Source organism: Heptranchias perlo, chromosome 2, assembly GCF_035084215.1.
Source record: "Heptranchias perlo isolate sHepPer1 chromosome 2, sHepPer1.hap1, whole genome shotgun sequence".
Classification (NCBI taxonomy): domain Eukaryota; kingdom Metazoa; phylum Chordata; class Chondrichthyes; order Hexanchiformes; family Hexanchidae; genus Heptranchias; species Heptranchias perlo.
In genome coordinates, this window is record NC_090326.1 from 31,649,537 (window position 1) to 31,675,367 (window position 25,831).

The window sequence follows — 25,831 nt, forward strand, 5'->3', positions numbered from 1 at the left end:
TCATGTCCAATTTCCTGCCCGCTACCCGTAACCTCTAATTCCCTTTACTTCTGGGAAACTGTCTATTTCTGTTTTAAATTTATTTAATGATGTAGCTTCCACAGCTTCCTGGGGCAGCAAATTCCACAGACCTACTACCCTCTGAGTGAAGAAGTTTCTCCTCATCTCAGTTTTGAAAGAGCAGCCCCTTATTCTAAGATTATGCCCCCCAGTTCTCGTTTCACCCATCCTTGGGAACATCCTTACCGCATCCACCCGATCAAGCCCCTTCACAATCTTATATGTTTCAATAAGATCGCCTCTCATTCTTCTGAACTCCAATGAGTAGAGTCCCAATCTACTCAACCTCTCCTCACATGTCCGCCCCCTCATCCCCGGGATTAACTGAGTGAACCTTCTTTGTACTGCCTCGAGAGCAAGTATGTCTTTTCTTAAGTATGGAGACCAAAACTGTATGCAGTATTCCAGGTGCGGTCTCACCAATACCTTATATAACTGCAGCAATACCTCCCTGTTTTTATATTCTATCTCCCGAGCAATAAAAGCCAACGTTCCGTTGGCCTTCTTGATCACCTGCATACTAACTTTTTGATCTTCTTGCACAAGGACCCCCAGATCCCTTTGTACTGCAGTACTTTCCAGTTTCTCGCCTTTAAGATAATAACTTGCTCTCTGATTTTTCCTGCCAAAGTGCATAACCCTCACATTTTCCAATATTGTATTGCATCTGCCAAATCTCCGCCCACTCACCCAGCCTGTCTATATCCCCCTGTAGGTTTTTTATGTCCTCCTCACTCTCCACTTTCCCTCCCATCTTTGTATCATCTGCAAACTTTGATATCTTACACTCGGTCCCCTCCTCCAAATCGTTAATATAGATTGTAAAGAGTTGGGGACCCAGCACCGACCCCTGCGGAACACCACTGGCTACTGGTTGCCAGTCCGAGAATGAACCATTTATCCCAACTCTCTGCTTCCTGTTAGATAACCAATCCTCCACCCATGCCAGAATATTACCCCCAATCCAGTGATTCCTTATCTTGAGCAATAATCTTTTATGTGGCACCTTGTCGAATGCCTTCTGGAAGTCTAAATACACTACGTCCACTGGTTCCCCTTTATCCACCCTGTACGTTATGTCCTCAAAGAACTCAAGCAAATTTGTCAGACATGACTTCCCCTTCGTAAAGCCATGCTGACTTTGTGCTATTAAATTATGTTTATCCAAATGTTCCGCTACTGTCTCCTTAATAATAGATTCCAAAATTTTACCCACCACAGATGTTAGGCTAACTGGTCTATAATTTCCAGCATTCTGCCTACTACCCTTTTTAAATAAGCGTGTTACATTAGCAGTTTTCCAATCTGCCGGGACCTTTGCCGAGTCCAGAGAATTTTGGAAAATTATTACCAAAGCATCCACAATCCCCACTGCCACTTCCCTCAAGACCCTAGGATGTAAGCCATCAGGTCCAGGGGATTTATCCGCCTTGAGTCCCATTATTTTACTGAGTACCAATTCCTTAGTGATTTTAATCGTATTTAGCTCCTCCCCCCCAGAGCCCCCTGTTTGTCCAGTGTTGGGATATTCTTAGTGTCCTCTACCGTAAAGACTGAAACAAAATATTTGTTCAGCATTTTTGCCATCTCCATGTTTCCCACCATTAATTTCCCGGTCTCATCCTCTAAGGGACCTACATTTGCCTTAGCCACCCTTTTTCTTTTTATATAACTATAGAAACTCTTGCTATCTGTTTTTATATTTTTTGCTAATTTATTTTCATAATCTATCTTCCCTTTCTTAATCAATCCTTTAGTTACTTTTTGCTGTCTTTTGAAGACTTCCCAATCTTCTATCCTCCCACTAAGTTTGGCTACCATATATGTCCTTGTTTTTAGTCGGATACTATCCTTAATTTCTTTACTTAGCCACGGATGGCTGTCATTTCTTTTACACCCTTTTTTCCTCAGTGGAATATATTTGTTTTGAAAGTTGTAAAATAACTCCTTAAATGAACACCACTGCTCATGTACCGTCTTACCCTTTAATCTATTTTCCCAGTCCACTTTAATCAATTCCTCCCTCATACCATCATAGTCTCCTTTATTCAAGCTCAGTACGCTTGTTTCAGAACCAACCTTCTCACCCTCTAATTGGATATGGAATGTAACCATGTTATGGTCACTCATTCCAAGGGGATCCTTAACTCGGACATTATTAATTAATCCTGGCTCATTACACAGGACCAGGTCCAAGGTTGCTTGCCCCCTTGTAGGATCAGTTACATACTGCTCAAGAAATCCATCCCTAATACACTCAATAAACTCTTCCTCAAGGCTGCCCTGCCCAATTTGATTTGTCCAGTTAATATGATAGCTATAATTATGGGGGATTTTAACTGTTCCCTTATTACATGCCCCGACTATTTCCTGATTAATACTTCTTCCAGCAGAGTTGCAACTATTAGGAGGCCTATATACTATGCCCACTAGTGTTTTTTTCCCCTTATTATTCCTTATCTCGACCCAAACTGTTTCATTATCCTGATCCTTTGTCCCAATATCATGTTTCTGTATTACAGTGATTCCTTCCTTTATTAACATAGCCACCCCACCTCCCCTTCCTTCCTGCCTGTCCTTCCTGATTGTTAAATACCCTGGCATATTTAATTCCCAGTCGTTGCCACCCTGCAGCCATGTTTCTGTCACGGCCACAAGATCATACCAATACGTAGTTATTTGTGCCGTTAACTCGTCCATTTTGTTACGAATGCTACGTGCGTTCAGATAAAGAACTTTCAAATATGTTTTGTGACACTTAGTTCCTGCTTTTTCCTTTTTTAACACTTTACCTTTTACTCCATACCTTCTGTCCCTTCCTGACACGCTTTCCTCTGTTTCCCTGCTCAGGTTCCCAACTCCCTGCCAACAGCTTTGGTGCTGGGTTAATCGCCTTACACCTTCTAGTTTTTATTTTATCCGTCGTGCCTAAAGTACACTTTCTTTCCGCTGCTCTATGCTTTTCCCTCTCACTTGTTCTTGAACAACTGTTTGTACTATTTGTATTGTAGATTTCCCCTGGGTCTTCCCCTCTCTTGTTGCTCTCAATTTTATTCCCTTCTGACTCCCCGCTCAGGTTCCCATCCCCCTGCCACTCCAGTTTAAACCTTCCCCAACAGCACTAACAAACACCCCCGCGAGGACATTGGTCCCGGTCCTGCTCGGGTGTAACCCGTCATGCTTGTACAGGTCCCACCTTCCCCAGAACCAGTCCCAATGTCCCAGGAATCTAAATCCCTCCCTCCTACACCATCCCTGCAGCCATGCATTCATCCTGTCTATTCTCCTGTTCCTATACTCACTAGCACGTGGCACCGGTAGAAATCCTGAGATCACTATCTTTGAAGTCCTGCTTTTTAATTTATCTCCTAACTCCTTAAATTCGCCTTGCAGGACCTCATCCCTTTTTGTTACCTATGTCGTTGGTACCAATATGGACCACGACTACTGGCTGTTCACCCTCCCCCTCCAGAATGCCCTGCAGCCGCTCCGTGACATCCTTGACCGTAGCACCAGGGAGGCAACATACCATCCTGGAGTCACGTTTGCGGCCGCAGAAACGCCTATCTGTTCCCCTTACAATTGAATCCCCTATCACTATAGCCCTGCCACTCTTCTTCCTCCCCTCCTGTGCAGCAGAGCCACCCGTGGTGCCCCGAACCTGGCTCTTGCTGCATTCCCCTGATAAGCCATCTCCCCCAACAGTATCTAAAGCAGAATATCTGTTTGAGAGGGAGATGGCCCCATGGGACTCCTGCTCTACCTGCCTAGTCCTTTTACTCTGCCTGGCGGTCACCCATTTCCTTTCTGCCTGCGTAATCTTTACCTGCGGCGTGACCACCTCACTGAACGTGCTATCGACGATAGTCTCAGCATCGCGGATGCTCCACAGTGAATCCACCCGCAGCTCCAGCTCCGAAAGACGGTTAGCCAGTAGCTACAGCTGGACACACTCCCTGCACACATGGTCACCAGGGACACTGGTAGTGTCCATGACTTCCCACATAGTGCAGGAGGAGCATATCACGGGTGCGAGCTCTGCTGCCATGACTTGCCTTAGACTCTCAGACTCTCCTCCCGCTCTAGGTCTCTCCTTTTATACTGTGCTCACCTCTCGGACTCTCCTGCCTCACCTGTGACGTCGCACAGTAGTTGTCTCTTGTTGCAGGTCTGCTGCTGCTTTTTATTCCCCAATCTCAGTCTTCTACTCTCAGGTGGGGTAAAAGTTAGGAAAAGCAAGGCAAAGCAGCACCTCCTTCCCCCACTTCACCGAACTCCCACACGTACCAAACTCTCAGTTCACACTGTGTATCCGCACACCGTGCTGTTCGCATTGACAGGCCCCTGTATTTCTACAGTTTGAGACTCCGATGTGTCAGGCCTGCCCCACCTTCAGGTAACCAGTTTAATCTAGCTAACCAATTAACTTGCTGCAGCAGCTCTCTCTGCTGAAGCCTGACAGAAACTTAAAAATTTAAACTTTAAAATTGAACTTAAACAGTTAATAGCAATTGAACTTAAACAGTTGAAAGCAATATGCACTAGATTTTAAAGAGATTAACCCTTAAACTCCCACAAGAGATTAACCCTTAAACTCCCACACGTACCAAACTCTCAGTTCACACTGTGTATCCGCATACCGTCTAAGTGGATCTGATCATAACTATGGCCCTGATATTAACGGGGAGGTGGGGAGTTTGCAGGGAAGCCTGGTAGCGGGCGAAGAACCCGGGTAGCGGACGAAGAACCCGGTAAGGCCTCATTTGAAAAATTTTGGGCTGACACTCGCCCGACAGCCAGATTGACTGCCTGGCTGGTGGATAGGAGCGGTAAGTAGTGACAGGAAGCTGCAGCCGGGGACCAGTAGGGACGGTCCCCGGCAGTCAGTGGGACTGGGGCAGGGGGTAAGGCTTGAGGCAGTGATTGGGAGAGGCAGAAAACTGGGACCGGGATTGGGGGAGGTACAAGATCGGGGCTCTGGGGGGGGGGGGGGGGGGGCAAAAGGCTTCTTTGTGAGGCCTAGGGGTGCACACCTACTTCTCCTGGCCAACTAGGAGTGCTAAAAAGGACCTTATCCCGTCTGCCTTTCGCAGGAGCCTTGTTGATGGCCTGATTTGGGTTGGTAAAAATTTAAACATTGATCCCAATATTTTAACCTACATCACCACCCGCCCCCACCCCCCAAATCAGGGGAGCGTTAAAATTGAGGCCAATGGCTCTGTACGTTCATCTTACTGTGGAATAAAGTAGCTTAATGATTCAAACCAAGTTTTTATTACTTTCCCTGTCATCCAGGTTGGTCTTCATTGCCCACAGTTTGTCCTAAAACGTCTAGTTATTTATATTGCCACCGCCATCTCAATTATCTTTATAAAGTCTGTTTCATTTAGCAACCACTCTTAACCCAACCCATTCCCCCCCCCTTTTTTTTAAGCCCTGCCCCATTCTCCTATGTGGCATACTAATTGGACCTTTGCCTCAACTTGTGTGAATGTCTGTTTGCCCCAAACAATGGAACAATATCTACCTTAAGGACATTCTGGTTTAACAATTGAAGTACAACCACTGAATTCTCAGCCAATGGATTTTAGAACAAAGCAGCAGTGGCATGATAAACCCAGTCGGTTTTGTCTTCTTTAGTCTTAAATAGGGGGTGCTTATGCATGCCCTTCCAAACTGAACTGCAATCTTCAGGGAAAAAAAATGGGAAAAATAAGTCTCCCAATGATAAACCCAAAATATTTGGGAGATCCCGATAAACAGCTCAATTCTTAATGCAGGGATCTCTGGACCTGAAATGTTCAGATTCTCAGCCGCCAGAGTGTAAAAGCACTAAATATCTGTACCATCTGATTGCGTGGCGCTTGGTCAGCAAAAGCTGGCATGCTCGCATCCTCCTCTTTCTCAGGCAGACTTGGACTCCAGTCATTTTCCAGTCTACACATGGATAGAAGTGGCAGACAATGCTGTGCACAAGGCCCTTGGGTGGCAGAATCAGTAGTGACTAAATAAGCTGTGAGGTCTTGAATTGAAGTGAGTGTGTTAAACCTCTGACACAGTATCTCCTGCCAGACATGCTTACAAGTTGCTTCTAGGAAATGCTTCAGCATTCCAGATGATGCTCAGAAGTTGCTGGGAGTGCATCAAGGGGATGCAGAAATTATGGGCTCTGAAATGGACCCATGGTGGGCAAACAACAAACCAGGCATTAACCATTGCAGAACTCTACAATTTTTCCCAGAAAACATTGCATGGTGCTAAACTAGGAAGTGATGTGTGCAGGATGTGATCTGTAAAAGAATATGAACATTTTGTCTATAAGCACATCAGACATGGAAAAATGTAATTAAACAATTTCTTATTATGGATCTTAGTTATTGTGTCAATTGGTGCAATACTGTCCATATTTTTATTTTTTCTGATTTAGTTTTGTAGCTATATACATCACTGGATAACCATTTATAGCTTTTAATTTATTTTGATAATTTTTTATCTAACAGGATTTAACAACCAGTGTTAACATGACCAACTAGTGTACCTTCAAATAATGCTGTATATTTGCCAAAGCCAGAATTTTACAGAATACTATACTTACTTTGCTGATCAAAAAAGCAACTTTTCTTACTATATGACACCCAGAGGAAAATATTCTCACATATTTTATGTAGCAAAATACTCTCATGCTATTTTTGCATGCAGTCAGATCTAAATATTCATACTAGCTCAATGTTTCCAATCATACATGTACCAGGACGCAGGGCCGACAGAAGCAACAGACAGTTTAAAATAATCACAATTTTCAGGACTTTTGAGATGGCAATATCTATATAGTAGCAGCTCGTAAGGCACTGAATATTCATTGGTCAACTTTATGTAATCCCATTAAAACTTAAAGTAGTAACTTAGACTTGCATAAACAGAAAATAGAAGTACAGTAGAATGCCCAATGCCCAGTTATTAGGTCTTCCTCGCCTCGTGGAGGAAACTGCAACATAATGTAAAGTTGTTTATGTTTAGTTTTACATAATATTACAGTTTATGTAAACTGTAACTGTATGTAGTCTTTAATTATTAGCTGATCAATGATATTGATTGGGGCATCCAATTTGAATAAGATGGAGAGAATTTTATATTTTCTAGTTAATTGCATAATCACACCAATCAAGTTTTAGCTATAAATATTTGGTGAACTATTTTAATACAAAATCAAGAGAACATAGGCGGCCAGACACCAGGTGGGAGAAAATGAATAGCGCATAAAAAATCTAAATAGGCAAGGCCTAAGCATATATGCAGTACTTTCAACAATTTCTTTTCAGGCGAAATTTTTCCGAAATCATACCTTTCCGTTGTACAAAAATCCTGAGTAATGGGTTTGCCATGGAAATGGCTTTGCAAAAGTTGTCATCGTTGTTGATTGGCAGCAGGTCACCATGGACATCAGCGTATCCAATTAATATATCCATGTTTGAAATGTTATGCATATGAAGGATCAGACCGTAGAATTCATCAAACTTCCCAGGTTTATACCGACTTAAGGAAAATCTTCGGAATTCTGCCCCAAACTGATGAAAAATAAAAATATTAGAAATATACTGGAGCAAATTTGAGACTGCACAAAATAAACTTTAGTTTAATAATAGTATCCACTTTTTAAAAATAGAATAGCAGCCAGTTATATGAAAACCAACTTTAGCCTATGATAGAGAAAAATATCACAGCATTAAAATTCCCAATCTCTAATAGGCTGCTGTTTCAAAAACAATCTGGAGATGAGTTTCCTTCTTTTCTCCTCCACCCTTTATCAAAAGTCTGGAAGCAGCTTACCTGTCAGGCTCTCTTGGGAGGGTTGGGCATGATTGCAAAGCTGAAGATAGGTTGGCGAGAGAGGGGTAAAGAGAAATTAAGAAGCACAATGTAACAAGGAGTCTCACTACTGCATTTTATGCATTTTGCAACCATGCTTCTTGAGGATAATGGAAATCTGCAAAGTGAGCATTGCAACTCAATGGTTCTAACAACAAACAAGACCTAAGTTTTACATCTATCACCTCTACACAAATTGGATAACTGCTCTGGTTTACAGGTGTTACAATTCATTGTGATACGAGATAGCCATTGTAAAATTAAAGCAAATTCTCCAAACTCAACTTGAAAATAATAAATCAAAAGCAAAATACTAAGGATGCTGGAAATCTGAAATAAAACAGAAAATGCTGGAAAAGCTCAGCAAGTGAGGCAGCATATGTGGAGTAAGAAACAGAGTTAACGTTTCAAGTCGAAGACATTTCGTCGGAACTGGAAGATGTTAAAAGAGTTAAAGTTTTTAAGCAAGTACAGAGCCGGGGAAAGGGGAGAGGGAAGGAAAGAACAAAAGAGAAGGTCTGTGATAGGATAAAGGGCAAGAGTGATTAAATGACAAAAGGGATGATGGTGCATGGCAAGGAGGGTGGTAATGGGAAAAGTAAAGATACAAAAGATCAGTCTAGATAGCTGTAAATGGCAACAGCAGAGCCATAACCAGCAGCTGCAGTCCAATAAATAAAACAAAATATATGGGGGAAAAAAAAAATGGGAGTAGTGGTTACGGTCTGAAGTTATTGAAATCAATGTAGAGTCTGGAAGGTTGTAAAGTGCATAAACGAAAGATGAAGTGCTGTTCCTCGAAAATAATAATTTTATTTCAGATTTCCAGAATCTGCTGTATTTTGCTTTTGAAACTAATGTTACATGGTGGTGGCTATACCATTTTAAGGATGGAAGATTTGAAGTATTTTATGTCATATGAAAAAATCTGCAAATTACATCTTTTCTCTCATTACTTCCTTGCCTCCTTCCTCTTCTTCCCCACCACAACAAATTTGAATAAAATTAACTGATTGAGAAAGCTGGAAAGATTTTGCTTGTATCAAAACAGGCAACTATCCCAGATGTACCTTTGGTCAACTCATCTAGCCCAACAGTTTCATTAGTGGAATCTTTGGATTATCTTCCCATTACCTCACAATTTTTTTTCATTGCTTTTTACTATTGCGATTCAACTCTTTGTATTTCCCCTTCTTCCTTCTCCATATATTTTTTTTGCTTCACTTGCTTTTCTCATTCCAATCATTCATTTCTCCCTTCTTTGTCCATTAAAAGGGACAGCACAACCTCCAGGAGGTAATAAAATTCCAACCTGGTCAAAAGTATAAGTTTAAACAGTAATTTCAGTGGTCACCAGTAAACATCATTCACAGCGCAAAGCTATGTTGAAATTGTATTCTTGTTAATTCAGTACATAAAACACAGAAATATAGTAGGTAGCAGAGATCTTTCTTCTGATGTTGGGTTTAAATGTTAGGTATTGTATATGACCCTTATTATACAGTAACTGGCACTGCTGGAGGTAGTCACTAGCTACAAAACGGTCACTAGATTTTAGGTTATTTTTTTCCAAAACATTTTTAAACTTCTGCACCCAAGTACTTTTTTGGAAAAAAATGGAACTTAGTGTTTCCCAGTACTATTTTTAATCTTACAATTGAAAGACCCCGACCCATTAGATCATCAATTACGTTGGAGAAAGTTAACCCCACAGATATGATTGTTCCATTCGTACCGTCTGGAACAATCACAAAAACTATTTCTAAACATACAAGCACTCATGCCATATGAAGGGCAGTGCTGGTTCACCACGAGGACCTGGAATGCAACTTTAGCTCGAGCCTGCTCTCCATTAGATTAAAATCGGAAGGCAGACTGTGAGAAAGAGGAAATTCAGAAATAAGATAAAAATACAGTCCCCACCACTGAAGCTGCATGAAGACCTGACTTTGCCCGAAATCAGCAGAGCTTTTAAATCGGTTATATATGCGGCTGTCCATGATGAGTGCGAGCGGTGTAAGTGGTGGGGACTGTACACACATTAGGCACATGTGGAAATTTTTCAATTTTTAATGCAAATCATTCTGATGCCATAAAGATGCAAAGATACAGAAAGTACATTTTGCTACGCCCCCTCCTTTCCCAATTTCCCTATCCTTCCTAAAGATCCTATAGCCTGGGATATTTAGCTCTCAATCATGCTCAGGTTGTAGCCAGGTCTTGTAATGGCTACATCATCATACCCTTTAAGCTGGATTTGTGCTTCTATCTAACTTGTTTTATTTTTTATGCTACGTGCATTTGTTTATAGAACTGTCCCCACCCTGCCCGTATATCCTGCTGCTCTTTTTCTCATACTTTTTGACTTAGATTTTAACTGGTATGGGGAAAATCCAAACTATTTCTCCACTGACTTATTTACCCTTTCTGCAAGGATATGGGTGCATCTCCGATTTAGGTGAAGGCCATCCCATCTGTACAGCCTTTCCTGGCCACAAGAGTGGTCCCAGTATCCCAAGAATCTGAAATCTTCCCTTCTACATTATCCTTCCAGCCACATGTTGGCAATACTAATCTTTGTCTCCCAGTCTGGTCCAGCACAATGCACTGAGAGCAATCAAAAGATTACTATCCTGGAGGTTCTACCCCTTAATCTAGACCTTAGCCACTTAAAATCCCATTACAGAACCTCGAACCTACACTTATTGATGCCTTCAGTTCCCACCTGAACCACAACCTCTTGCTGCTCGCCCTCCCATTCCAGAACCTTTAGTATTCGCTCAGGATGTCCAGAACCCTGGCATCCAGGAAGGAACATACCATTCAGGACTTTGGATCATGTCTACAAAATAAACTAACTATCTCCCTGACTATAGAACACCCCCACAATCATCACTCGCCTATTCTTACTACCTGTACTGTCTTCCCCCATAGGAAACCACTTATTCTCCAGAGTTTTGTAGTCGGTCATGGTTATCCCAGTCAGCGTCACCCTTTTTGTCAACATCACAGTTACCTAAACAGGCATACCGATTAGACAAATCCAGCTCCATCCAGGATCCCATGTCTACCCTCGCCATTCACTTCCTGCTTTCTCTGTCGATGGTCACACAGTCTCCCTTTCCATCTTCTCTACTCCTAGCAACCTGTGGGGTGACCACCCTCTTCTGCTCCAGAAAACTTTCTCTGTCGTGAATGTTCCGGAGTGTGTCCAATTGTCACACTAGCTGTGCAACATTCTGCGTGAGGAATGAGACTTCTAGAAACTTCATACATATGTATTCACCCTGCATGGTACACGAGTCCAGGAAAATCCACATCATGCATGTTGCACACATTACCTCAGACGTTGATCGTGCCATACCTATTTGTATGTTTAGCCCAACAGATATTTAACCCAGATTTTTTTAAAGTTGTTTATTGAATTATTTCTATTTACTCATTAATTCATTATTTTTACTTAATATGTTTTGAAAGTCTCTTTGTCCTACCTCTGAAGCTATTATATAGTAAAAACTGTAAATTAGAGTTCAGATAACAATTTGTTTGAAAAAAGTTTAATCTAACAATGCGTTACTTTGTGTTATCAGGATTTACAGGAGACAGTCGCCATCCTACAAATTCTCCATTAAACTATGTCATTATTGGGGTTAATTGTTATAACTAAGGTATGCTAATTCAAATACAGTAAAGAATAAAGGAACTCGTTTCAGCTTGTAGGATCTTTTACGTACACCTGAACAAGCAGATATCTGATCTGAAAGATAACATTGAACTCAGTCTTGATTCTATGCTCAAGTTCCAATGTTCTAATAGACGGCTATATAATATATGGGTATATTAATTGATCTCCCATGGTGTTGCACGAAAAGTTAAGACAAAATGTAACCTTCAGTTGAGGCAGGGTTGGGGGCAGGGAATAATTGGTCGAGGTGCAGACATCTCAACACCCATTTTGAAGTCATATATTCTGTCCTTAATTTTATATTTTAAAATACATTTTATAAATATTACATAGGCAGTTTCCATTATAAATATGGATGTGTGTGTGTAAAATAAATTCTTATTTCCACATTTATAATGGAAACTGCCTATGTAAACTTGTCACATTGTAATTACAGCCTCCCACCAGTGGTGGCAACAGTACTTTTACTAGCAACAGGGTCCAGTTGCATCTTGACAAGTTTGCATAGGCAGTTACCATTATAAATGTGGGCATAGGAATTTATAACTGAAAAACTTGAGGAATTGTATGCAGATTCAAGATTTGAGAGAGAAAGAAAATAATTGTTCTTTTCCTTCAAAAAAATGTTGTCAAACCTGCTGTACTAAAACAATCATTTACCTAATTCTATGCAGCAATCCACAAGTTCATTTCTACTCACAAAAGAATTTCAACGTTGAATTTACTGTATAATCGTACTTTTTTATTATTCGTTCATGGGATGTGGGCGTCGCTGGCAAGGCCAGCATTTATTGCCCATCCCTAATTGCCCTTGAGAAGGTGGCGGTGAGCCGCCTTCTTGAACCGCTGCATTCTGTGTGGTCAAGGTTCTCCCACAGTGCTGTTAGGTAGGGAATTCCAGGATTTTGAGCCAGCATCGGCGAAGCAACGATGAAGGAACAGCGATATATTTCCAAGTCAGGATGGTGTGTGACTTGGAGGGTAACGTGCAGGTGGTGTTGTTCCCATGTGCCTGCTGCTCTTTTCCTTCTGGGTGGTAGAGGTCACAGGTTTGGGAGGTGCTGTCGAAGAAGCCTTGGCGAGTTGCTGCAGTGCATATTGTAGATGGTACACACTGCAGCCACTGTGCGCCGGTGGTGGATGGGGTGCCAATCAAGCGACCTTTGTCTTGGATGGTGTCGAGCTTCTTGAGTGTTGTTGGAGCTGCACTCATCCAGGCAAGTGGAGAGTATTCCATCACACTCCTGACTTGTACCTTGTAGATGGTGGAAAGGTTTTGGGGAGTCAGGAGGTGAGTCACTCGGCGCAGAACACCCAGCCTCTGACTTGCTCTTGTAACCACGATATTTATATGGCTGGTCCAGTTAAGTTTCTGGTCAATGGTGACCCCCAGGATGTTGTTGATGGGGGATTTGGCGATGGTAATGCCGTTGAATGTGAAGGGGAGGTGGTTAGACTCTCTCTTGGTGGAGATGGACATTGCCTGGCATTTGTCTGGCACAAATGTTACTTGCCACTTCTCAGCCCAAGCCTGGATGTTGTCCAGGTCTTGCTGCATGTGGGCACGGACTGCTTCATTATCTGAGGGGCTGTGACCGGAACTGAGCACTGTGCAATCATCAGCGAACATCACCATTTCTGACCTTATGATGGAGGGAAGGTCTTTGATGAAGCAGCTGAAGATGGTTGGGCCTAGGACGCTGCCCTGAGGAACTCCTGCAGCAATGTTCTGGGGCTGAGATGATTGGCCTCCAACAACCACTACCATCTTTCTTTGTGCTAGGTATGACTCCAGCCACTGGAGAGTTTTCCCCCTGTTTCCCATTGACTTCAATTTTACAAGGGCTCCTTGGTACCACACTCGATCAAATGCTGCCTTGATGTCAAGGGCAGTCACTCTCACCTCACCTCTGGAATTCAGCTCTTTTGTCCATGATAGCACAGTTGACGACACCTTCCATCACTTTGCTGATCACTGAGAGTAGACTGATGGGGCGGTAATTGGCCGGATTGGATTTGTCCTGCTTTTTGGGGACAGGACATACTTGGGCAATTTTCCACATTGTCGGGTAGATGGAGAAGCAGCATTACATCTTCAGTTCCATTCGCAACCCCTCAGATAATGAAGCAGTCCCTGTCTGCATGCAGCAAGACCTGGACAACATCCAGGCTTGGACTGGTAAGTGGCAAGTAACATTCGCGCCAGACAGGTGCCAGGCTCCAACAAGAGAGAGTCTAACCACCTCCCCTTGACATTCAATGGCATTACCATCACCGAATCCCCCACCATCAACATCCTAGGGGCCACCATTCACCAGAAACTAAACTGTACCAGCCACATAAATACCCTGGCTACAAGAGCAGGTCAGAGGCTGGGTATTCTGCAGCGAGTGACTCACCTCGACTCCCCAGAGCCTTTCCACCATCTACAAGACACAAGTCAGGAATGTGATGGAATACTCTCCACTTGCCTGGATGAGCGCAGCTCCAACACCACTCAAGAAGGTCTACACCTTCCAGGACAAAGCAGCCCACTTGATTGGTACCCCATCCACCACCTTAAACATTCACTCCCTCCACCACCAGCACACCGTAGCTGCAGTGAGTACCATCTACAAGATGCACTGCAGCAACATGAAAAGGCTTCTTTGACAGCACCTCCCAAACTCACGGCCTCTACCACCGAGAAGGACAAGGGCAGCAGGTGCATGGGAACACCACCACCTGCAAGTTCCCCTCCAAGTCACACACCATCCTGACTTGGAAATATATCGCCGTTCCTTCGCTGTTTATGGGTCAAAATCCTGGAACTCCCTACCCAACAGCACTGTAGAACCTTCACCACACGGACTGCAGCAGTTCAAGAAGGTGGCTCACCACCACCTTCTCAAGGGCAATTAGAGATGGGTAATAAGTGCTGGCCTTGCCAGAGACGTCCACATCCCATGAATGAATAAAAAAGTGATAAAATTAATATAGAACTGAAGAATCATAGAATCTTACAGAAAAGAGGAGGCCATTCGGCCCATCATGCCTGTGCTGGCTCTTTGAAAGAGCTGCCCAATTTAGTCTCACATTCCAACTTTTTCCCCATAACCCTGCAAATTAGTGTTCTTCAAGTACAGTGACACCTGCCAAAAGAGGGGCACCCATTGACAGCCCCAAATAATTTACTATACATACAATGACCATTTTGAAAATTGGTACACCAGCAAATAAAGGACACCTGATGCAAGGTGTCCTTAATTTACAGGATTCACTGTACACGTCGAATTGCTTTTTGAAAGTTCCTAAGGAATCTGATTCTACCACCCTTTCAGGTAGCGCGTTCCAGATCTTAACAACCTTCTGTGTGAAAAAAAATTCTCTTCATTACCCCTCTAGTTCTTTTGCAGATTATTTTAAATCTATGACCTCTAGTTATCGACCCAGTTGTGAGAGGAAACAGTTTCTTCCTCTTTGCTTGATCAAAACCCCTCATTATTTCGAATACCTCCACTAGGTCTCCCCTTAATCTTCTCTGCTCTAAGGAGAACAATCCCAGCTTCTCTAAACTCTCCACATAACTGATGACCCTCGTCCCTGGTATCATCCTGGAAAACCTCCTCAGTACCCTCTCCAGGGCCTTGAAATCCTTTATAAAGTCTGGTGCCCAGAATTGTACACAATACTCCAGCTGAGGCCTAACCAGTGATTTGTAAAGGTTTAGCATGACTTCCTTGTTTTTGTATTCAATGCCCATATTTACAAAGCCAAGTATCCCATACGCTTTCTTAATCACCTGATCAACTTGCCCTGCCACCTTCAAAGATTGTCCTCTGCCCTTGCACCCCCCGCCAAAATAGTACAATTTAGATTATACTGCCTCTCCGTGTTGTTCCTCCCAAAGTGCATCACTTTACGCTTATCCATATTAAGTTGCATCTGCCCATTTCACCAGTCTGTGTGCCCTCCTGGAGTCTGCTACTATCCTCACTACTGACTACATTGCCATGTTTTGTATCATTTGCAAACTTCAAAATTGTACTCCCTATGCCCAAGTCCAGGTCATTTATACATAAACAAGAAATGCAATGGTCCGAATACAGATCCCTGGGGGACCCCACTGCATACTTCTCTCCAGTCAGATAAACATCTGTTCACCGCTATCTGCCTCCTATCCCTTAGCCAATTACGTATCCAAGTTACCAATGTCCCTTTAATCCCACATGCTTCTATTTTCCGAATAAGTCTGTTACATGCCTTTTGAAAGTCTATATATACACATCTACTACACTACTTTCATCAGCCCTCTTTGATACTTCAACAAATAACTCAAATCAGGTCAGTCAGACATGATTTGCCTTTAAAAATCCGTGCTGGTTGTCCCTTATTAACCCATGCTTCTCCAAGTGAGAATTAATTTTGTCCTTTACAATGGTCTCTAGTAGTTTTCCCAGCACTGACATTAGACTGATTGGCCTGTAATTACCAGATTTATCCCTCTCCCCTTTTTTGAATGGGGTGTAACATTTGCAATTCTCCAATCCTCTGGCACCACTTCCATATCCAAGGAGGATTGAAAGATTGTGGTCAGAGCTTCTGCTATCTCCACCCTTGCTTCCCTCAGCAACCTAGGATGCATCCCAATGAAAATTGTTGAAAGATGCTATCAAAACATTTATTCAACTGGAAATACACTATAAATGGTGGATACCAAACAACTTATTTGAAGCATCTGTAAACTTTAAAATTCAGCACAACCATGTCAACTTTGTAATTAGCTAAAAACAAGTGTAATCCTCATTCAAGTAGTTACTGGCTTATTAGTAAGGCAAGTCAACTTTAATCAACTCCTTCCAACATATACATAATAAGGTCTGAAATCCGTCTCAGTTTTTAACCATTAAAATAATTATGAGAGAATTGCAATAACTTAAAAAATGTCCATGAACAGATAACTGATGATATCACCTGTTTTTGACTGGCAAAAACAGGCTGGGACAAGCACAGTTTTTATTTCCAAATTTAAAAACTAGAACTAGTTTTGCAGGAGCTCTTTCATTCTAAGGAACAAGACTCAGCAGCTTTTCAGAATAGGTGAACAAACAGCAGTAGATAGACACAGCAGTGCAAGCAGGGCGGGTTCACCAAGAAAGAGAAAAGCACCGCAATAATCATTTTAGTTTGGCATCGCAAATTTGGATGTGAAGCTGGTTATGTTAGTGGGAGCTACAAATTCATAAAATTCAGAATAAATTATGAATGAAAGGGCTTTTTATTCCAATTATTTAAATTCATTGTTTATTGAAGCAAACTGGAACCATTTTTGTTGATCCAGTTCTCTTTTTATACTATCAGAACAACTAACTAGGTAGGTTCCAAGAGAGTACAATATAAAGGATCTTAAATTTATGCTCCACATGCTCAAAATTGAACTTAAATCTAGATTAAACATAATCATTTTTGGACTTGTACTATTGAGGAGCTAGCAGTTCAGCCTGATAATAATCATGCCTCAAAGATACAATAATTATGCTCTGAAAATTAAAGTTTGCAATTCAATTCTTTTTTTAGGACTGCAATGGGCCTGTCTGGGACCTACCATTTGACTATATCTGAATGATCAAAATATTTCCCACAATACATCAACATGAAATGCAATCCTTTCCAGCACCTCATCCGCACCTCGAACATCAATGTTCCCAGCTTCAGCACACAGCATTTATAGATATTTGTACTGCATGTCACGACTATTCCAAAAACAAACTCTAATAGATTATAAATACTTGATAATGAGGAACTTCCCCCTCTGCCCATTTTCTGCAGTGACAGTACATTTTCCTCTATTCAGTAAATGGGGATTATACCATTGAGACACTCCAGCAGCTGAAATAAAATTTAAACATATAGACCTTTCCACGAGCCTAAACCCAGCTACTCCTGCTCACAAGATTCAAAATTTCCTTATTTGCATAATTTTCTCCGCTCCCCTTTAACTGAAGATATTGAATCTTTGCAACTCTAGAATACTAAATAGCCACTCTTCATTTGTGAAGCTTAATGTCAGAGGAGGTTAGTTGAGGCGAGTCCTGATAGTACTTCATCGGGAAGCCATGAGGTTGACTCAAGTTTATGCCTCTTTACTGAGCAAATAATTTAAACAGGTTAGTTACAAGTCAAATTTGATTGGCAGATGCAAGTTTGTACACACTACGATATTACTCCATGGCATTCACACACTACAACCATGTCAAGCTAAATTCATGTTAAACATTCCTCACTGCATTTAAAAGGTGTTTGTATGTGCACTTGAAGTGCCATAATCTACAAGGCTACGGAACAAAAGCTAGAAAGCGGGATTAGGCTGGATAGCTCTTTTTCAGCCGGCAGACACGATGGGCCGAATAGCTTACTTCTGTGCCGTAAATTTCTATGATTAGATTCCTGAATATTTAGTACGGTAAATTATAATTACTGCTAAGGGCATGCTGATAGGGTTAGATGAAGAAGGGTGAGAGGAGGCTCGAGTGGAGCATAAATGCCGGCATAGTCCAGTTGGGCCGAATGGCCCATTTCTCTGCTGTACTGTCTATGTAGCCATTTGTCTAACATCTCTCAAAAAATGCAACCTGAATACATTGGGAGAACAGCTCATTATTAAAATTAAAACATTTTAAAATTGTGGGGGGGGGGGGGGGGTCAAGAAAGAAGAGAACAACTTGTATTTTTCAATAAGTAACACATATTGATCGCCAGTGCCAAATTGGTACAGTAAAATCTGAAAAAAATGAATGCTTCGGCATGCATGGATATATTACAATGACATCAATGGCACACTATTACAATTAGATCACTTCTGAATTAGTGCCGACACTATTCAGTAATTATCTAATGCTGCATTTAGTTGCATGCGCTGCAAGATAAATGGGGTAGTGCTCCAGTTTCTACGGTGTTGAGAACCACCTGATGAGGTGGAGACTGTCAAGTCAAGCCACCCTTCTTGCTAAAAAAAATGGAGTCTCCCGATGCCGTTCCACTGGAAACAAGAAATGCCATCACTTTGGTCTAGCCTGAGCGCTAATCTGTAGCCACAAAACCCCCTCGAAATCTGGCTCCTTCTCAGGCTAATTCTAAGTTGTGGCTCCCATTGCTTTCAACACAGCCACTCCAAGACACAAAAATCACATTCCCTGGTGATGTCATGAAGCAGCCCAGCAGGAAGCAAGGCAATAAAAAGGACTTAAAAAGAAGCATCAAAAATCGATACTTTTAGCTGTTTGTATCCTCTACAATATGGAGCACTTCAAACGGCCGTTCAAACAGTGAATTATATTGCCAATAAGAATTCTTAATTTCATTTTAAAAAATCAGTCAACTTTACAGAACTGAAACCAATATTCAATCCCAAGCAACTAGTTCTGAATACAGTATTATATGCTTAATGACAGCACTGAAGACAGGGCCTAATGTATGGAAATGTGAAGCGTAGAATAAAAACAGAAAATGCAGAAAGTATACAGCGTCAAGAGCATTCAACGTATTGGGTAAGAACGTTCGTCCAAACTCATTAGCATGGGTTCTATATCCATACAGCAGAGTCTGAAGTCTCGATTATTTTTCTCAGTTCTTAATTAGCTGCTTAATTGAACTTTTAATATTTGTAGCCTAGTTGTTCGGAGCAAGTATACCATAAGTTTTACTGTGACAATGACAGTGCAGACACAGAATTAATGGCAATCTTATGCTGCATTAACCTTGCAACATGCAAAATAAGCTCAACTGCCCCAAAGGACAGAGATCTACTTCAAGTAGCATTTTTTTTCCTGTACCACCAGCAACATAAAATGGGAATCAGGGCAGTATGGACCAACACCTGCCAGCCACTTATTTTTGAGTTTGGGCAGGTTGAACACATAGGCTATCAATGTTGTTTTCATGTAGCTGATCTGTACGGACCATCCCTAGCCAGAGGTTGTTTTGTGGTGCCACTGGTCGTGTGGTGGAATCCACCCTGCAGTTTAAATAGGGCAGATTCCACAGTACCACAAGTCAATTTAGCCCTTAGGCTGATTCCTGACATTTATTTGAAAGTTTTTATAACTCAGTATCCTGAACCAACTTGTGCTTTACACTGATAGGGCAGGCCAACTGTAGAGGGGAAGCAAAATGTAAAACACAACAACCCATAGAAGTAATTTAGTATTTGGCACTATTTTCCTTCTATTCATCAATTTTAATAGGACCGAGATTAAACATATTTAGTGGCCTCTTACAGGAGGACAGTTATTTCATTTTAACAGAGTACATAATTTTCTGGTACAAATATTCCAGAATTAAGTAGGAGCTACTCAAATTAGGCATGAAACATGTGCAAGCTCTGACATGATAGAAAAAATCATGCTAGGGCAGAAGGCAACTTGAACTGTTAGATATGAATTATTGATGGTGTCTTACCTATCGTGTGCAAAGCAAACATCAGAAAAGATGACTAAGAATACATTGGTTGTGGAGACTGAAGGACTAAATAGGGAAGTGGCCGTAGCGTGCGAAGCTGAATAAACACAACCTTGTACATGTAGAAATATGAAGATTATGCAAAAACACCTGGGAGCAAATATTGTTATAAATTAATACTGGAGTCCAGACAGCAGCACAGACTTAACCTGATGCCTGAGTAGTTTATATTGGTCATTAAATCACAAGATTAAATTACAAACTATTTTCTTGATACATAATTGACCCAAAGAAAGAAAAGTAAAGTAAGAGTGATGGTCAGAATTAGCTGACCTGCAACGGTCTGAAATGATTGCAGTGGTTTCAGATCATGAAACAACCCGCAAATTGCTGCAAAATCCTGTGTCCAGTTTTTAAAAAAAAGTTTTGAAAAAGAACCTTACAAGTACTGCCCGAGTATTTGTAAAGTTCTTTTTCAAAACTTTTTTGATCATTAGATCAAACGAAACTGATCTGGGAATAGTATCAGCTACCCACCTACAAACGGGAACTGCAGCTCTGGTATCAAACGAACACACACAAAAACAAAACTCCTGCACCCAACTCCTCTCTCTGGAGCTGACCCTGGGAAAACAGGTCCCAAAAAATGTCAGATCCTGATGAGCTTCTTCGTGTGCAGGAGAGAGAGTGAGTGAGAGAGAGAGAGGCTTAACAATTGTGCAGCAGTTCGGCTCGGTGGCCTCCACCACCTTTTCTCTCCGAAGTGCACGGGTACTTTTAGGGGAAGAGGGGCAATTGAGTGAGACCAGGAGGGACATACAAACATGTTCCAGATGTTGGCCCTGAACTTTTACGCGAGAGGGGAGGGGGGGGGGGGGGGAACTGAAAAACTTGATTCGCTTGGAAGTTTCCTGTAAGATTTTAATTCCAGTGATTAGAAAAACTTATAGTTTAAAAGGGTCACAACTAAATAGAAACAAAAGAAACCTTCCGAGTACGATTTTAAAAGCTGCCGTTTGCACCTACATGTTGCGTTCCAGATTTACACAAACTGGGGAAGCGGGGGGTGGACCAAGGCAGCACAGCAGTACGATCACAGCGCGGCCGTGCAAGAAACCTGCAACAAGTCGCGTCCATTTAAATCCCCTCGACTCCCACTCTGACCCGGACCTCGACCCCGACCCAGCCGCGCCGGCTCCGCTCCCTACCCGAGGGTAGAGCCACTCTCACACCCCCCCCCCCCCCCCACATGGCCTCCAGTCCACACATACCGGGGTTGCAGACATTTATTATCCACTCGCTCACCTTACTCTTCACTTCCACGGCCACCTTGTCCAAGTACCTCAGCGTGCTGGATTTGCTGTAACTTCTGCTCATTTTCTCCGCTGGTGTGTTTTTTTTAATATATAAATCAACGTGCCCTCTGACGGGGCTCGCGCTGCCTATCCCGGCAGAGGCTTCTCCCTCTCCCTCTCTCTCTCTGCCGTTCTAATTGAATTTCGAATGCGTTCTAGAAGGACTGACCGTTAACCGTTATCCTCGTCCCCGATTGTTGTCGATCGAACTAGATGCCGCGAGCGAGCACCTACCAGATCGCGCGCGCACGTTCTCTCTTGTGTCTTTCTTGCTCCCTCGCTCCGACGGTGCCTCCGGGGCGTGCCCCCGCCGCACCAATGTCATCACGCAAAGCCGATGAGCTCCCACGCCCCCGCCTCCTCGACTATAGAATCGGAGTATTTGCTCTTCCGAAACTGTAGGCGGCGCTGTAGTCCAGAGGCCCACATTCACACTTTTTTTTTAGTTATGCCCCTTATAAAAGGATATGGGATATGGGATGGTGGGTGTGGAAATCAAGTTTAAATTTGTTTCTCTGTTGATGACACTGGGGCAACGCATGTCATCTTTATGGATCAATTAGCAATTTAAATCACAATATTATTATTATCATCACACTCACCTGAGGAAGGAGGAAAGCTCGAAAGCTTTAGATTTCAAATGAAGCTGTTGGGCTATAACCTGGTGTTGTAAGACTCCTTACATTTGTCCACCCCAGTCCATCACCGGCATCTCCACATCACAATTGTTATCAGTCTCTATTGTGTACTCCAGTCCCTGCGGTGCCCACCGCTCGCGGAAGGCCCCAAGCGCACCTGCAGACACCGCGTGCTCCTTCTCCAGGACCACTCGGGCAGGGAGAAAGCCATGGAAGAGAGGCAGATAGCCGGAGCGGCCACCCCCATGGGTCACGTCACATTTGGTGTTAAACACACACCAAGGGCCCCCAAACTTTTAAAAATTGTTCTTACAATCCTGAAGATAATTTCAGATGGGGTAGACCATTGGTTCCATATTATTTCATCCATCTAGAAGCACCCTATAGCCTCCCATTAGAGTATCTAATCGTTTATTCAGGTTTTTTACTTCCACCACCGCTCTATCTGGAAATGTTGATCATCCTCAACACGAAGAACTTCCTAATATCAGTTTTAAAGTTCCTCTATACTAGTTTGAACCTTTTCCTACTCCCACAATAAATATTCCAGATTTACTTTCCCATACGCAGGAACATAGGAACAGGAGTAGGCCATTCAGCCCCTCGAGCTTGTTCTGCCATTCAATTAGAGCATAGCTGATCTGTATCTTAAATCCATTTACCCGCCTTGGTTCTGTAACCCTTAATACCTTTGCCTAACAAAGATCTATCAATCTCAGTTTTGAAATTTTCAATTGACCTAGCCAACAGTTTTTTGGAGGAGAGAGTTCCAGATTTCCACTACCCTTTGTGTGAAGAAGTGCTTCCTGACATCACCCCTGAACGACCTAACTCTAATTGTAAGGTTATGCCCCCTTGTTCTGGACTCCACACCAGAGGAAATAGTTTCTCTATATCTACCCTATCAAATCCTTTAATCATCTTAAACACCTCAATTAGATCACCCCTTATTCTTCTATATTCAAGGGAATACAAGTCTAGTCTATGCAACCTGTCCCTATAATTTAACCATTTTGGCGCAGTATCATTCTGGTGAATCTGCACTGTACCCTTTCCAATGCCAATATATCCTTCTTGAGGTGCGGTGTCCAGAACTGAATGCAGTACTCCAGATGGGGTCTAACCAGAGCTCTGCAGAGCTGTGACATATCTTCCACCCCTTTGTATTCCAGGCAACAATCGCCAGACAGTAGGGTTCCCTCCCAGTCGGGGAACACTCAAGGACATTCAGCCACCGATCTTCGGGTAAGCGTTCTCCAAGGCGGCCTTCGAGACACACGACAGCGCAAAATCGTCGAGCAGAAATTGATAGCCAAGTTCCGCAACCATGAGGACGGCCTCAACCGGGATCTTGGGATCATGTCACGCTACACGTAACCCCACCAGCGGGAAAAAAAAGTTATCTGTTTTTAATACAACTGGACATTCTCTCTCTCTTTCTCTGCCTTTCGGATCTCATTCTCTCTCTGTCTGTGTAATCTGACCCACTGTGTATTCAGTATACTGGGATGTAATGTTTTCCGTGGCTAACCTGTCTGAACACCAACTACACCTTTGATTGCTGTGATTGTCTCCCAGCCTAATATATGATATGCGATTTTAAAACCCTTCACTCACTCACCTGACGAAGGAGGTAAGCTCCGAAAGCTTGTGATTTTCAAATAAAATTGTTGGACTATAACCTGGTGTTGTAAGATTCCTTACATTTGTCTACCCCAGTCCATCACCGGCATCTCCACATCACAGATAAAGGCCAACATTCCATTAGCCTTTTAAATTATTTTTTGTACCTGCCCACTAGCTTTTAGTGATTTCTGTACTTGGACCCCTAAATCTCTCTGCTCCTTCACGGTTCCTAGCTTCTCGCCATTTAGAAATACTCTTCTATCTATCTTAGGTCCATAGTGGATGACGTCACAGTTTTCCACATTGAATTCCATCTGCCACAGTTTTGCCCACTCATTTAATCTATCAATGACCCTTTGCAATTTTCTGCTCCCATCTACACTATTTACTGTGGCACCTAACTTAGTGATGTCAGCAAACTTAGATATACGGTTCTCTATTCCTTCATCCAAGTTATTTATAAATATAGTAAAAAGCCGCAGCCCCAGTACAGATCCCTGGGGGACACCACTAGTCACATCCTGTCAATTTGAGTACATACCCATTATCCTTACCCTCTATCTCCTACCTCCTAACCAATTCCCTATCCAAGCCAATTGGTTGCCTGCAATTCCATGTGCTCTCATTTTTGTTAACAATGACTTAGATGAGGAGACCGAGAGTAATGTATCCAAGTTTGCCGACGATACAAAGCTAGGTGGGAAAGTAAGCTGTGAGGAGGTCATAAAGAGGGAGGAGGAATGTGGCACCGTCGGTCGGGTTTCTGCATGCTCTGTTTTACCAAATGAGGAATCTGGAAGGATTCAGGGAACGTGATTCCCTTGTTTGAATGGAGTGAACAATTGTACATGTTACACTGCTTGATTTTAAGAAAAATCAGTTTTTATGGCATCCAGGCTTACTCTGTCAAATAAATTATTGAAATATATGTAAATGAAATTCAAAGGGATACAGACAGGTCATGTGATTGGGCAATAATAATTTGGGGAAATGTGAAATTATCTACTTTGGTAGGAAGAATAGAAAAGCAGAATACTTTTTAAAAGGTGAGAGACCAGTAAATGTTGGTATGCAGAGGGATTTGGGTGTCTTTGTACACGAATCACAGAAAGTTAACATGGAGGTACAATAAGCAATTAGGAAAGGAAATGATATGTAAGCCTTTATTATAAGGGGGTTGGAATTTAAGAGTAAGGAAGACTTGCTGCAATTATATAGGGCTTTATTGAGACCACACCTGGAGTACTGTGTACAGTTTTGGTCTCCTTGTCTAAGCAAGGACGTACTTGCCTTAGAGGGAGCGCAACAAAGGTCTTCTAGATTGATTCCTAGAATGAGAGGGTTGTCCTATGAGGAGAGATTGAGTAGAATGGGCCTATATTCTCTGGAGTTTAGAAGAATGAGAGGTGATCTCATTGAAACATATAACATTCTTGGAGGGGTTGACAGGGTAGATGCTGAGAGGCTGTTTCCCCTGGCTGAGAGTCTAGAACTGGGGTCATAGTCTCAGGATAAGAGGTTGGCCATTTAGGACTGAGATGAGGAAAGATTTCTTCACTCAGAGGGTTGTGAATCTTTGGAATTCTCTACTCCAGAGGGCTGTGGATGCTCAGATCGTTGAGTATATTCAAAACTGAGATCGATAGATTTTTGGACTCTAAGGGAGTCAAGGGATATGGGGGTAGGGTGGAATGTGGAGTTGAGGTAGAAGATCAGCCATGATCTTATTGAATGGCGGAGCAGGCTCAAGGGGCCATATGACCTACTCCTGCTCCTAATTCTTATGTTCTTATGTGAACTTCATCGAATAAAATATAAATAACATTCATAGACACTCCCTTATCTACATGTTAGCTACTTCCTCAAAAAATTCAAATAGGTTCGTTAGACATGACTTACCCTTTACAAATTCATGCTGGCTCTCTCTGATCAGCTCATATTTGTCCAAATGCTCAGTCACTCTGTCTTAAATAACAGATTCTAGTAACGTCCCCACAACTGATGATGGACTAATAGGCCTATAATTTCCTGGTTTATCTCTCTTACCTTCTTAAATAATGGAGTGACATTGGCAATTTTCCAATCCAATGGGACAATTCTGAATCGAGTGAGTTTTGGAAGATCATGACGAACGCATCAACAATTTCCTCACCTACTTCTTTTAA

The 25,831-nt window shown here is 42.3% G+C and overlaps 1 protein-coding gene across 1 annotated transcript in view; it reads right to left on the bottom strand.

Moving 5' to 3' along the window:
• LOC137333211 (partitioning defective 6 homolog gamma-like) overlaps nucleotides 1-21,688 on the bottom strand; it is a 69,727-nt gene extending 48,039 nt beyond the window's left edge. Inside the window, exons 1-2 of the mRNA XM_067997382.1 lie at nucleotides 21,353-21,688; nucleotides 7,403-7,625 (exon numbers count right to left, since the gene is read on the bottom strand). Of these exons, the coding sequence (XP_067853483.1) occupies nucleotides 7,403-7,625; nucleotides 21,353-21,424 (295 nt within the window). The 5' untranslated portion in view covers nucleotides 21,425-21,688. The remainder of the gene's footprint in view (nucleotides 1-7,402; nucleotides 7,626-21,352) is intronic.
• Between the last annotated feature and the right edge of the window lie 4,143 nt (nucleotides 21,689-25,831).